Genomic DNA, 13425 nt, shown 5'->3' with positions numbered 1-13425 from the left:
ACCACAGGTCTCTAGGGCCTAGGATGCCTGATGCACCTGTACAGGGATGGAGGATATAGCACAGGACCTAAAGAAGACTTACACGTTTCTGGAATAGCAGCTGGAGAGACAGTCAGATACACTGGGGCATCTCAGATGGCACCTGGCATTTACACGGAGCAACCATGAATTATTTCCTAAGCAACCACTATCACTGAGATATGAAAAAAGAGTTTGGCCTTGTAATTTCTCCTTCGAGTATAAAAAATGGAGTGTAATAACACAACTTGGAGCTTTTCAGTTTAAAAAACAAACAAACAAACAAACAAACAACTCTTCAGCTAGCAAGGTATACGAGTTATGAGTACGAAACCATCTGAGGAATACAGGAGGGCAAAATAAGGACTCAGGTGAGAAGTTATCAGTGTGCTAGTACTGATTTTATCTCCTTGTTATTCCAGGGGGGAACACAGAGTCTTGGAAAACCAGTTTTTACATAGGTTGTGAATCTGACAATGTCCCGATTTTACAGATTTTTGAGCCTTATTTGATCAGTATAATTGTATATATTGTTTAGATAAATAAGGAAAAGACTCTCTACTTAAAAAGAGCACTAAAATGAGCATCTGTGATCCAGGAGTTGTCTTCCTCATCATCTTCATCCTCTTCAGAGAACAGAGCCAAAACTTGTATTTTCATATTCTTGCTTACAAAGGCTAGTGCCGGCTCTTCCTTACATAAAATACTGCTAAAAAAAATATGCCTAGATATTGTATTTTACTTTAAAAATCTATATTGAAATTTGAATTCTATCTCTCTGATAAATAAAGAAGCATATAACAGGGGCATATGACTTGATCTACAGCTAACTGAAGTAGATAGGAGGCTCCTTTAATGAAACAGTTCAAGAGAGCACCATACAAAGTAAATGGATTAAAGTTTCCAAAGACATTTGGACTGCCATTTGGAAACAGTTTTAATAATTGAAATGTACATTATTTCTGCCTTATCTCTAGGCACCAAATATATATTGTGTAATAGCGTTAGCTAGAGTTAACCTGACTATATTAGGCAGAACATTTTATAACTACTTACTTTATTATTTGTTTCCCCCCAGGCTTAATTTTTAATCTTCTCTTTCTCCTTATTTTGTTGTGCTTTTAATTTTATTTTTTTCCTTGATGCTTCTGTAGCATGCACATCAGGGTGTTACATTTTTCAGTATCTGAAACTTGAATCTACATTTAAATCTATCTAAATATTGTGGGGGGGAAAGACTTGAAGGAAATCACATATTGACAGGCTGGTGCCCACATTTCTCTAGCTGTTATAGTTCTTTGTTGCTAAAGCTGTTGATCAGATCTGCAGAATGGAGCAGTGTAATAGAGAAACAGGGGTGACTGAATAAGCCAAAATACTGCTGGACACTTCCACCCTGCAAATAGGGCAACTCATTTTTTCTAGAAAATTCTAGAAATTATACATAAAATTGGCCACCATCTTGTTTCCTGTGAATACTGATCTCCTGAAAAGGGAGATGCTGATAGGGAGGGCAGCTGCAGCAAGGCTTCTCTTCTTGCTGACAAAAGCAGATTAATATCAAATACCTGTAAAGTGAAGGTAGCAAAATTCAACACTGAAACAAGATCTACCTTCCTAGTGACAAGGATAAGTAAGTATTTTAACTTCTTCATAGAGCCCAAAATCATTGTTGTCTTCAGAATGGCAGCAGTTATTTCTGAAAGGACTTCTTTGCTCTGACTCCTATGAGAAACATGGGTATTGCACACATGAGGGTCAGAATTCATGGCCAAGCAATCTGAGTCTTCTATTCATCCCCACTCACCACAAAAATAGCTGGTATTGTCATCATTCTCAGAGCAATTGCTGCCATTCGTTAAGATTTCAACTGATTCCATCAGGATCACAGACTGATACAATAGCCTACAGTCTATTATATTAGCATTATCTTTCAGACACCTTCAGGTCAAGGAAGAAATTTTCCCTCCCAGTAGGTGAGAGGAGATCAGGGTGGAGGTAAGGGAGGTTGCTTTCCCAGAAAACATCAGAGACTGGCAACAGCCTGATGCAAAGCTGTGCACCAATGTCGTGGGTGCCCAGGCACTCTCCTTCCTAAGCACCTGCCTCATCTATCTTCTTGACAAGAAGCACACTCACTGCAAGGTTGCTGGTCTAGAAAGAGCTTTTCCCATGGTCAGATTAGCAGAAAACTTAGGTTGGGGTTTTTTTTCATTTTTTTTTTTTCCTTACCTTTTACTTTCTTTTCTGCCCTGGAGCATAGTCCTATAAAGACTTTCTGGACATTTCTCACCTCATCAGTTCCTTCACAGAGACAACAGCTATTTGTGGTATGGTGCTGCTCTGTGCCTGCAGCACACAAGTGCTTAGTCTCTCAATAACTGAAAGGTCTCACTTAAGTCCCTATGCTTCAGCATATGCAAGACCGGGTGAAATTTAATAGCTTATGATACACAAGAGGTCAAACCAGATGATCTAATAGTCCCTTCTGGCTTCACATCTATGAAATATATATGTAATGTAATGTAATGTAAAAAAAGAGTGTATATTATTATTGATTTATGGCAAAATTAATATGATATATATGGCTGTACCTTTGAAGCAGATCAGTAGAGTCCATTAATGTACACATTATTTAATTTTTACTGTTGCTTTTCAAAACGATTATTCTTTGCACTTATACTCTGAGATGATTGCTGAGTGAAGAACACAGATTTGGGATCACAGATGTGTGGTAACAAAACATGCACACTTGACAAGAATAATGTGTTTATGACATTGATGGCAGAAGATTTATTATGTTCTTGACTATTCATTTCCTCACGTTTATGACCTTAGATTTTGTAAATGATGTGATGGGTATTTTCAGGGTCATCACCTAACGACCGTAACTGTTAGTTTAAATAAAAGGCCTGGTTCTCTGCAGAATCCTGCACAGAGTTTGGGGCTCAGTACTGAAGGTTGCTGAGCCACAGGAAAAGAAGTGGGGCATGTCTCTCTCTGTGTTTAATCCCCTTTGCACTGTGGGTATAAAATATTGCCAGGCTGATACAGAATGGTCCTATGGCTGAAGTATGCACTGAACTTAGACTGACTGTAATGCAATCAAAGAAAAAATAGTGAAAAAAGTAATTTACTTCAACTTTTTTTCTACTAATGAAAGAATAGCAATTTGACTAATGAGCTTCTCCACAAACATTCTTGGTGACAAGTGGAAGAAACAGTAAAAAGAGATACTTCTATTAAACCACCAGGTAGTTCACTGATAGCCAGCCCAGAAGGGTGGGAAGATGTTTAAGCACAAATAAACTGCAGATATACTGCAAAGCAATTAGTAATTATTCTGTACATGCTTTCTAAACCCAAATGTGTACCTGAAAAGCCACCAAGAGTTCATTTGGGTCCCAGAACATGGCACTCCTCCCTCTACTTCCCCTTCCCTCCCATCTTGCCAACAGAGAGATGTATTACCTCCCAAAATACTCCATCTGTGACAAAATACCTTTCGATTGTTCTATGTTTTCTAGGCATAAAAGAGTCAATAAATGATCCCCTACAACTACTCACACAGTATGCAAGGTTAAACACTTTCACTTTTATAAGAATAGGGCTCTCTGTACTGTCACATAGGTACTTCAAGTCTAGCATAAGTTTATACACATTCCTTTATTTTAAATATGTTTAATCTACTGAATCAGGACCTTTATAAATGTTTTTCTTTTAATATCAACAAGGAATCCACTGACATACACTGGATTACTTACAACAGAATTGTGTGTCATATCAAAACCATCTTTTTGTGTCTATTAAAAATACATGGTTTTCTTCTAGACAAAACTTTCAGAGTCCAAGACACCTTTACCTGTTAGAAGCTATGAACCTCCGTTTACAAGAAATGCAAATACAATCAGAACTAAGTTTTGTATTTCATAGTTGCTTTAGCACTTCAGTCCTTACAAATAAATCTATTTCATGTTTCAAGTGCCAGCTGATATTTCAAAGAAAGCTTTTAGGTCAATATCACATTTTTAAAGTAAGCTTTGTAACTTCAAATGTTATTTGACAGACAAAATACTTACATTCAACTATTATGTTGTTAAGATTAAAAGGAAGTTGATTCTGCTTTAAGGGCACATACCTTTAATTCACCAATAGAAGACAGAAGCCCTGCCCCATAGGCACGTAGTTGTCCTTCTTGCTTGCAAAGGCCAAATTCAATTGTAAAAAAATAGCACTGTAAAATATACAGACATACAGATACATATAAAGTAGTTGCAAACAGGCGCTTCAGCAATGACAATTGGTGCCTTATTCACTTGATTGCCCGACTTCTTCACAATTTCATGTCTTTAATATAAATCCAGATAAGGTATGTTATTACTGCTAAGTACTTTAAATGTCATGTTCTGCAGCAAGGGAGCTTTGCACAAAAATGTGAGATTCTGCTTTTTATCTGAGCACCCAAGCAGTTCACAGGGATGGCCAGTTAGGAAGAGACAAGCAAGTTCATTTAGCTATCAAAGGTGCTGATAGTAATCTGCAGAGATTTTTGAAACTTTCTGAAATAAACGAGGTGCCTTAAAATAAGATCTTACAATGTAGTTGGACTGCCTGTCTAGGAAGCTCTAAAGATCTCTGAAATCCAGCTCAGAGCACTCAGTTGTAAGCTTAAGCTGATGCCACTTTAAAGTCTGGCACATAAATGCTGTCTTAAGTCAGAATGAGCTTATATGTATGTGGTTAAGAGCCTTCGTAGGCCAAGGCCTTAGTTTTCACTAGATTTTACTCTGTCACAAATGAAGAACCAAACTGCTATGTGGCTTCTTAAATTACAGGAATAAAATTATAGTCAGCTGAATGAGTTCATTTGACCAATCCATTACCATTGTTCTTAAGGTCTACATTCAATTAGGTAACTTAGCTGAGCTGTTAAGCTGATAAGAATCTGTGAAAAGAGATGTGTTAAATCGCACCAGCAATACTGTATCTAACTCTGCTGTATCCACGCAACAAAGCTGAATACTAGGAAGACCATAAGAGGCACAGAGACCCAGCCCACTGGCCACTAAATATGAAAGAAGACAGTCACTTCTGCTTCTACGGTACTGAGTTTTAGTTTGGTTCTGCTACGACACATCAAGATTGCTTCTTGATGTCAGATCAAACAGACCAGATCAAGACAGCAACTATTTCTACTTATGAAATTTTTAAGAAGTTGATTTCTAACTTACACAACAATACTGTATACACATATATATAGACACCCGTATGTGTGTGTGTTTATTACATTACCTAACAATCTGAGGTTTTGTGCAAAGGGACATAACTCTACTGAACATAACAGTTTTGCATAATTTCACATTTCCTGCAAAGACAAGATAAAAACGACCCAGTAGTTGGTACTAAATCTTAAGTTCTTCTGAATAAATTGAGAATGGATCCTAACATGATGATTTTTTTTTGCAACTTCCTCCCTAAACCTCCACTCTTCCAGGCTGAATACCACACTAAATGCAAAAGAGCAGAAATTAACAGCTCTTTTAAGTTAAACAAATGTTTAGAAATTGAGAAATGATTCATTTCTCTGCCTCTCACAACACTTCCTGTACAGTTGGTGATTCATGCAGCATGGAACTATGTAAAAGGGTGCAATAAAAAAGAAAAAAACATGAGTCCTGTGTCTGATTCAAACCTGCTAAGTCAGCTGGGAAGAAGAAAAGGTTGCAGTGACTTCAAATGTCTTGAGTTAGATTCCATCACAGCAGTCAAAGGCACAGATATCCACAAAAGGAGGTGGAAGCACAACATTGTCAAACAAAAAAATCAAAGTTTCACCTCTGGCTTTGCTATTGACTCAGATAAACCAAGCTGGCACAGAATTTTTCATTACATTCAATGAGCTGATGTCACCACTTAGAGGAAGGCCAAGACAACTGGTTTCCAAAAAGGAGCCTCAGGGACAGCCAGGTACACAAAAGGACAAAGGCATCACTGTAAGAGTGGTGAGTGAAGCTGAGAGACCTGCTGCCAAGAAGAGTACAAACTCTCAGGCAGCTTCCCTGCCTAAATAGTTTGCCAGAAAAACCTTCAAGAAGCTACAGTCCTGGTTCTGTCTATGCTGCCTCTGTCAGCACTGAACCACTCGGCTTTACACTTAAATCCCACTGAGATCTTTGAATTTGTCCCCTTCCTCTCATCTCTCCTAAAAGAACCCCTCAGGTAGCAGTGCTTATGCTCTGAACAAGATCACCCTGACAGATACACAGCATGTCTAGGCTCATGATAAACCAGGCATAAAGGAAATAAAGGATAAACCACAGTGATTACAGTAATTTTCATCCTTAAAACCAGCAGCAGCTAAAAATGGGGAGTCCGGTGTTTGTCTGTTACAGATTTGTAAGAGCAGCCATGACTTTGATCCCACAGGTGTGACACCTTTACTGTAGACCTTCTTCAGGCTGAGGAGGACGAGGAAGAAGTTCTTCACCATGAGAGTGGTGAGACCCTGGAATGGGTTGCCCAGGGAGGTGGTTGAGGCCCCATCCCTGGGGGTCTTTAAGGCCAGGCTGGATGAGGCTCTGGGCAGCCTGATCTAGTAGGAGGTGTCCCTGCTCATGGCAGAGGGGTTGGAACTGGGTGATCCTTGTGGTCCCTTCCAACCCTGACAGATTCTGATCTGTTTTAGCAGAGGACTTTAGAGCCCTAATGGCTCAATGGTTGGACTTGATGATCTTGGAGGTCCCTTCCAACCTAAAGGATTCTATGATTCTATGCTGCTCCTGCCCACTCATCAATCTATAGGGCTAGCAGAGGGAGGGAAGAGAAACACTCTCCACTGCCCTGGGGACGTGCACCCATGGAGAAAGAAGGGGCAGATGTACAGAGCTCACACTGGTACAGGACAGAGCAAGTCCTGCTGTCCAGGAGTAAAGTGTTCACAAGACAGAGAGAGACCTCAATTTCACTTCCTCCTGGATGGCCAAATGGCACAAGAAGGAGCTTTTTTTACTGAAGTAAAAAAATTATTATAATTGTTACTATTATTAAAGGGAGTCACGTTTTTGAGCCAACACTTGCTGATGAGAGCCTATCTTCAGTATTGGTAAGACTTGCACTCTCAGTATAACTCTCTCAAATAAAATGCATAAAAATGACCAGATGATAGAATACATCTGCTTACTACTAACTTGTGGTATTAAGCTGCAGCATTAAGAAAAGCCCTCCAAATGAAAAGCTGATTTTGTGATAAATTTGCCATATGCAACAACTACGATTTCTGTATTTAAGAGAGCTCTGCTTAGCTAAGAAAATGATATAGCTCACCCAATGCTGCCATCTTCAGATCATTAGCCAGCAACACACGATTCCCCCACCCTCCCACTCACGGACAGGCAGCCAGAGGCAGCTCCAGGCATTACGAGACTCCACAGGCTTTTGCAAGCTGTGCTCTCCAAGTCTACTAACATCAAGGCATATGGGTAAGGAAATTAAATATTAACTATATAAAGACACTTTTTACAGACCAGATGCATAAACACCCACAATATGCCTCTCTTTGTATGGTAAACTACACTGAGTGTGATACTCTGCATTATATGTACAGGATAACTGCACTGGAGAGTGGGAATCACTAACAAAGAAATGGCTGTTGAGATGAATAACCATTTTTTAAGCCTAACCTGAAGGCAAAGTGCTGATTATTACACTGCTGTTACATGCAGGCTGGTGAATGCAAGCACAAACTGTGGCATGCAGGCTCTCAGGTTCTGATTTCAAATCTTGGTCCTGGCTCTGGCATACTCCCCAGCCCGCAGCCCCAGACTTGTGACTCCTCTACAAGCTACAGTAATGCCCTGTCCTCTCCCTTGACTTCCAGTTCCACCTCATCTTTAGGGTGAAGTGTAGCTTTGCTACAACTCATAGGTAGGCTCTTCAAGTGGGAAAGGTGTCTTTCCATGTTGCATGAACTCTGTAGTTCTTGAAGAGCCTTCCACTAAAATTCCGCTCCCTTTGGTAAATCAGAAAAATAAGATGAAGAAGCAAAGTGCCAAATGAACAACTAAAAATAATTCTTAAGCCAGGAAATTCAACATAATGATCAAGACTGTGCCAGGAACATAATACAGCATAAGATATGATTTTATTTCACTTATTTAACCAAATATGAAAGATATTTTACAGTCATATTCATGAAACACTGTCTACTTGGGTTCAAAAATTATTAAATAGATCCATGGAAGAAAATCTTATTGAGGGCTCTTAAGTACAAATATAGCACCATCTCTTTCTTTAGAGTCCCTGTACTAAAAGTCATTGGCAACTAAAGGAGTATAGCAGGAAAACAGCACGACTGTATGGCTTTAGATCTACACTGTCCTCCAAATGTCTGCCATTTGCCAGTGTCAGAGACAAGATACTGGGGTAGCTGGTCTGGCCCAGTAGATGTGCGATCGTAAGAGTCAGATCAGGTGTCCTACTACTGACAGGAAAGACACAGAACAGCCTGGTCTCCAGGGTAAACACAATGTCTGTTCTTCATGTTCAGGCACTGTCCTGCATTATAAACCGGACTAACAAAAAGAAACAGAAAAAGTCACTGACAGCTATGACAGCTAATAAAAAAAAGAAATCTGAATTCAAGGGTGTTTAGAAATCTTCAAAGGCAGGAAAAAAAGGTCTGGTAAGCTCAACTCTCCTCATCTGGCTGGTTTCTGAGGCTCTGAAAATCACTTGTCACATCTCATCACTTTGCGTTTGGGAATCTCCCCCCTAGGACCTGTGGAAAGAGCTTGTGCAGGCTGTTGGGTGCTAATGTCACAGAGTCAGTACTTCAAAATATGACTTGTCCATAAAAAGGCCTTTCAAGCCATTCCGCTTCACTTAGTTTTCTTACGGTACAGCTTAGAGACCAATATTTGTGTTCACTCGGCAATTTTCAGTATGATGTATAACATGAGATTTTATCTGTTCTCTAAAAGTATCCTGTAAAGATGTTGTCAGGGTCAGTTCTGAGAACACCAACCATGTCAAGAGCTGATTCACTGGCACTCCCTGTCACAAGGGGGAAGAAGGACAGACTAACTGCATAACTGCAGCCTGAGCACATGGACAGGAATATTCACCACTACACAAACGTTAATGGGATGGGGCTACAGCCCCAGGCTGACACACAGTAGCACAAACAAGCACTTTATACATATATAAAATTAGTTGCCACAAAGACAACATGACTTTGTACAGACTAATGTCTGTAACTAGTTGTAAGACCAGTGGTAGACAAATATCCTGAAGGAAAATATCTTTGCATTCTTTTGACTGGATTTAAGATTTCAAAGGCTATATGAATGGACCACTCTTAATTCAGATGCATGTGATATGTTCACAATATGCAAAGATTAATTCATTTTTCTTTAGAAGAGGAGACCTTTGATATTTTAGCTCTAAAATTATTCACCTGGAGATTAAATCTCTCATATAGTTGCAGATAGAAGAAGATAGGTATATACAACTGAAAGACTTTCAAAAATCCCATTGCTGGAAATTAATCCTAAGAATTAATGAAGTGAATGTGTTTTCTTTCCCTCTGTAGAAATTGCTCAGAATCCACAGAAATGTTGATTTTGGAGATATTGGTGAGTCCTGTTTTCCCCTTTCTTTCTTCATTCAGAGCTTGTGCAAATAAATATGTGAATAGTTGCATATATTTCAATCTCAAAGGCATCAATAGTCACAAAAAAAAAAAAAAAAACCAAAAAAACAGGTGGCACTTCACATTTGACTGAATTATTCAAAATTCACAGTCTGTTGAGTAGTATCAGGAATGCTCCACTACAAGAAGCAGATAGACGTAACACAGGTAACCCAGGCAACTAGCCAGTACAGCCTGATGCTGGAGCCCAGACATTGAGTAATATGGGCTATCTGACAGCTGTTCATGTGGGAGCATTACTGAGTAGCAATGCAGGGAGATTTTTTTAAACAACAAAGAAATCTCATGATGAGCTTGAGAATAGATCAAAAGCAGAAAAGAAGTAAAATTCAATGGCTAAGTCTTTCATTATAGATGATTCACCTACCTCCGACAAAGGCAGTGACCCTATTCACAGCCAACAGCATTTCTAAATGAGAAAACAAAGTTTAATTTTTCAGTTACCTTCTTGAAGTGTTTTGTTTAGCCTGACAACTTTGAAATGTATTTAGGCTCACTGAAATTAGGTTTCTTTCAGGGATTTCAAAGTGTATAAATTTAACAATATTCTCTTTTTTCCCTCATCTGACTGCTTTGCATTCAGACCTTTCACTAAGGGAGAATGCTTGGAACAATCTCTTTATAAACAGAAGTTTGAGTAGATGTGGTGCTGCTCATTAGAGCACTCGGGGAGACAGGCACACCAGCTTCCACATTCCTGTTGACAGCCACAGCTCACAGCACCACCACACACAAACTCCTCTAAGGCAGAGACCCGAGGCGCTCAGAGAAAGCCTGTGCTACAGTGAGCACAGGGGGCTGAACCCCTTGTGAGTACTTTGAAATTATGTTTCTTTCTTTAGGAGTGTCTGCAGAAAAACCTCATGAACGTAATGAAAATAAAGTTATCATCGTGAGTTTTTAAGGAAGCAGAAAACATACCTCAAGCAACATAATGTTAGCGGGGTCTATACCCCCAATTCTGGGGAGCCCAGCCAAGACAAGACAATGAGTACGGCACTTGCCTACCTCGCAGGTGCAATAGATCTTCTGGAATAAGATCTGCAGGACATCTCTACTAACACCTCGGTGTGTCTTCAGAGAATGTGTCTTTCTGTTGTTCATTTTCATATGAAGAAGTCCCTCTTGCTAGTCAGAAGAGCAGGCAGAGAGAATGAAGGATGAAGCACTTCTGGGTCTTTTTGTGGCTGTTGCTCCAAAAGAAGTTAGTTCCCACAGGGCTGGATCCACTGGATATCCCATTCCATGTTTGAATTACTCCTGAATAATCTGAATTTAGGCTTGCTCTGCACAAAGATGATGTCTGTCCACCCCGCTCATTTTATTTTAGTTGCAAACCTTGGAGACCTTTGCAGCTGCAGAACCAGGAACCTCAACACTGAACCAGAAAAGTGTTTCCATGTAAAAGGCTGGTGTTTGCTGGCAAGGTAGCAGTTCCCCTCCACCAAAGTGAGTGGTCACAGAGATGATGCAGAAAACTGATCCCACAAAAACACACTTGCCTCAACTTACTCAACAATGTCAGAGAAAGCACTCCTCATTTTATCAACATAATTAACTAATAGTGCTGAAGCTTAATATGCAGCTAAGGAGATGAGACTATTGAAACTATGAACTGCTGCTTAGATCATTTGTTAAACATAAGGCATTGAAGCCCTAATGCTTTACCCTTCCTATTTCCTCTTCCCTGTCATTTGACTCTTATCTTGAACAACTTCTAAAACCTGAGGTTTTAAGGTTTATTAATTTCATATGGAGTTATTAAGAATAAATGATGTGCAATAATGAGCCATTCCCTTTCCACTTTATTTTACAACGTGTAACATGAATTCGTGTTCAGTGCTCCCTATGGTAGCTGAAGTGAATATTTGCTCATTTCTTTTTCAAGCTGTTGCTTCAAATTTTAGCCATCTAGAGATTTCACACAGTTAACATATAAGAGACAGCCCGGTCCAAGAGATGGGGTCCTCTGAAAGTCAAACTAAAGAGATTTTTAAAACCCTGAGCAAACTATGGCTATTGCTGTCCCACCACACTCTATGCTGCCTCAAGGGACAGGCTTGATCCACCACGATCCTTCACAATTCACAGGTTGCAAGCAGGAACTGCTTACTAGCAGAGAGCTTACTGAATAACTGCCCTGTGCCAGTCCACCGTTAGAATTAGTTACTGAAGGCTACAAGGCCTCTTTAATAACTATTCTTGGTCAGCCCGGAGAAAGACCCCCACCGTCCTCCCTGACAGGCATTCCCCTGGGGAGGGCACCAGGCTCTTGTGGTGCTTCTCATGATGGCATTCCCTGGAGCAGGCTGTCCCCCTCCTGAGGGAATTCCCAGGGCAACTGCTGCATATGGGAACTGCACGGCAAGAGGCGATGCAGAAGAGCCACTGAGCCTTCCATGACATTTTAACTAAGGAGGGGTATGAGGTCCTTGTGTACATGATCAGCAGCAAAAGTCCTCATCTATCTGCTGACAAGGAGAAGTCTTATCTTCAGAAAGGGGATCAGCCTCCTCGGGGCTGGAAGATCTCAGAACTTTTGCCAGCCCTGAAATTGTGGGGGCAGAAACACAGGGACAATTGGCTAGTGAAGTTTTAAAATTATTATGTCAAGAAAAAAAAAAATTGTACTATTTCTTTGCAGTCATACCCATTTCAAATTTAATGAATAAAAAAGGGTAAGACTTTATTCCAAAACTAATAGCATCTGCATTCATTTTCTAAACTTTTAAAAAAGAAAGTTAACTTCTTGCATCTATTCACTGAAAACCGGTTTAATAGCTAAGACTTGTTTTCAAACATCACAGTTTCCAACAGCAACACTGCATTTAAACTCAATGTTCTTTTAATCACATAAATGCAAAGGGACTCCCAAAAGCTTTTGTGACTCTTAATGCATTTGCTTAACCTGCCTTGCAAAAACACCCAAAAAAAGATAGTAGGCATCAGCACAAAAGTGTAAGTTCTATTAATGTCAAGCTGAGAGACAGATCAAAGAAGAAAAGTAGCTCAGGGAATTTTAAATATCTATTAATTTTGCTACTAAAAATATATCCAAACTGAACATGTTTTCCACAGCTCCAAACAAAATCTTTTTCAAGTATAGTTGAGTATCTCCTTGTAGCTCCCCGACTTTCATCAGTGAGGGCATGTAAAACGAATCTATTATAACCATAGAGTAGTCAACTGAGTCACCATTGAGTTACCTGCCAGCAGTCTGTAAACACAAAGCAAATCACAGGAACATGTATTCAGCAAGGTGGGAAAAAGTAAAGCTGAGCAAGCACCTGTGAGCAGAGAGATCACAGCTCTTCACTGTACTGAAGACCAAGGAATTTACAGTGGCTGTGGTCTAGGAGGGACTTGCCAAACATGAAGATCACTCTAAAATGGTGACCAGTGATCAGGCTCCCACTGATACACAAGACTTCTGTGTTTATCTAGGTCCTAGATTCATCACAGATGGATAATATGGATCTGTTCACAGCTAATATGTTTATTCAAATTGAAAAATTAATCCTATACAGGTATTTACATTCTAAAAATGTAAAATGTCTTGTTAAACTATAATTTTAGCCGCTTTCATATAGTTAAACTATATAATTGTAACAATTACAGTCTACTGATTGAAGCGAGGGAAGAAAAACCTTTAGAAAAAGAGTAATATGTTTTAGGGGGGAATAAAGGATGAGCTGGGA

At 39.6% G+C, this 13425-nt stretch overlaps 1 protein-coding gene across 1 annotated transcript in view; it reads right to left on the bottom strand.

The window, feature by feature from the left end:
* Positions 1 to 13425, bottom strand: part of TPH2 (tryptophan hydroxylase 2) — a gene marked incomplete at its 5' end in the record, with an annotated part of 46575 nt that overhangs the window by 4210 nt on the left and 28940 nt on the right. Inside the window, one exon of the mRNA XM_008948101.1 lies at positions 4157 to 4252. Within this exon, the coding sequence (XP_008946349.1) occupies positions 4157 to 4252 (96 nt within the window). The remainder of the gene's footprint in view (positions 1 to 4156; positions 4253 to 13425) is intronic.

This window comes from Merops nubicus, unplaced genomic scaffold (assembly GCF_000691845.1).
Source record: "Merops nubicus isolate BGI_N331 unplaced genomic scaffold, ASM69184v1 scaffold8429, whole genome shotgun sequence".
In the NCBI taxonomy this organism is placed as follows: domain Eukaryota; kingdom Metazoa; phylum Chordata; class Aves; order Coraciiformes; family Meropidae; genus Merops; species Merops nubicus.
This window is presented reverse-complemented; position numbering and strand designations above follow the sequence as displayed.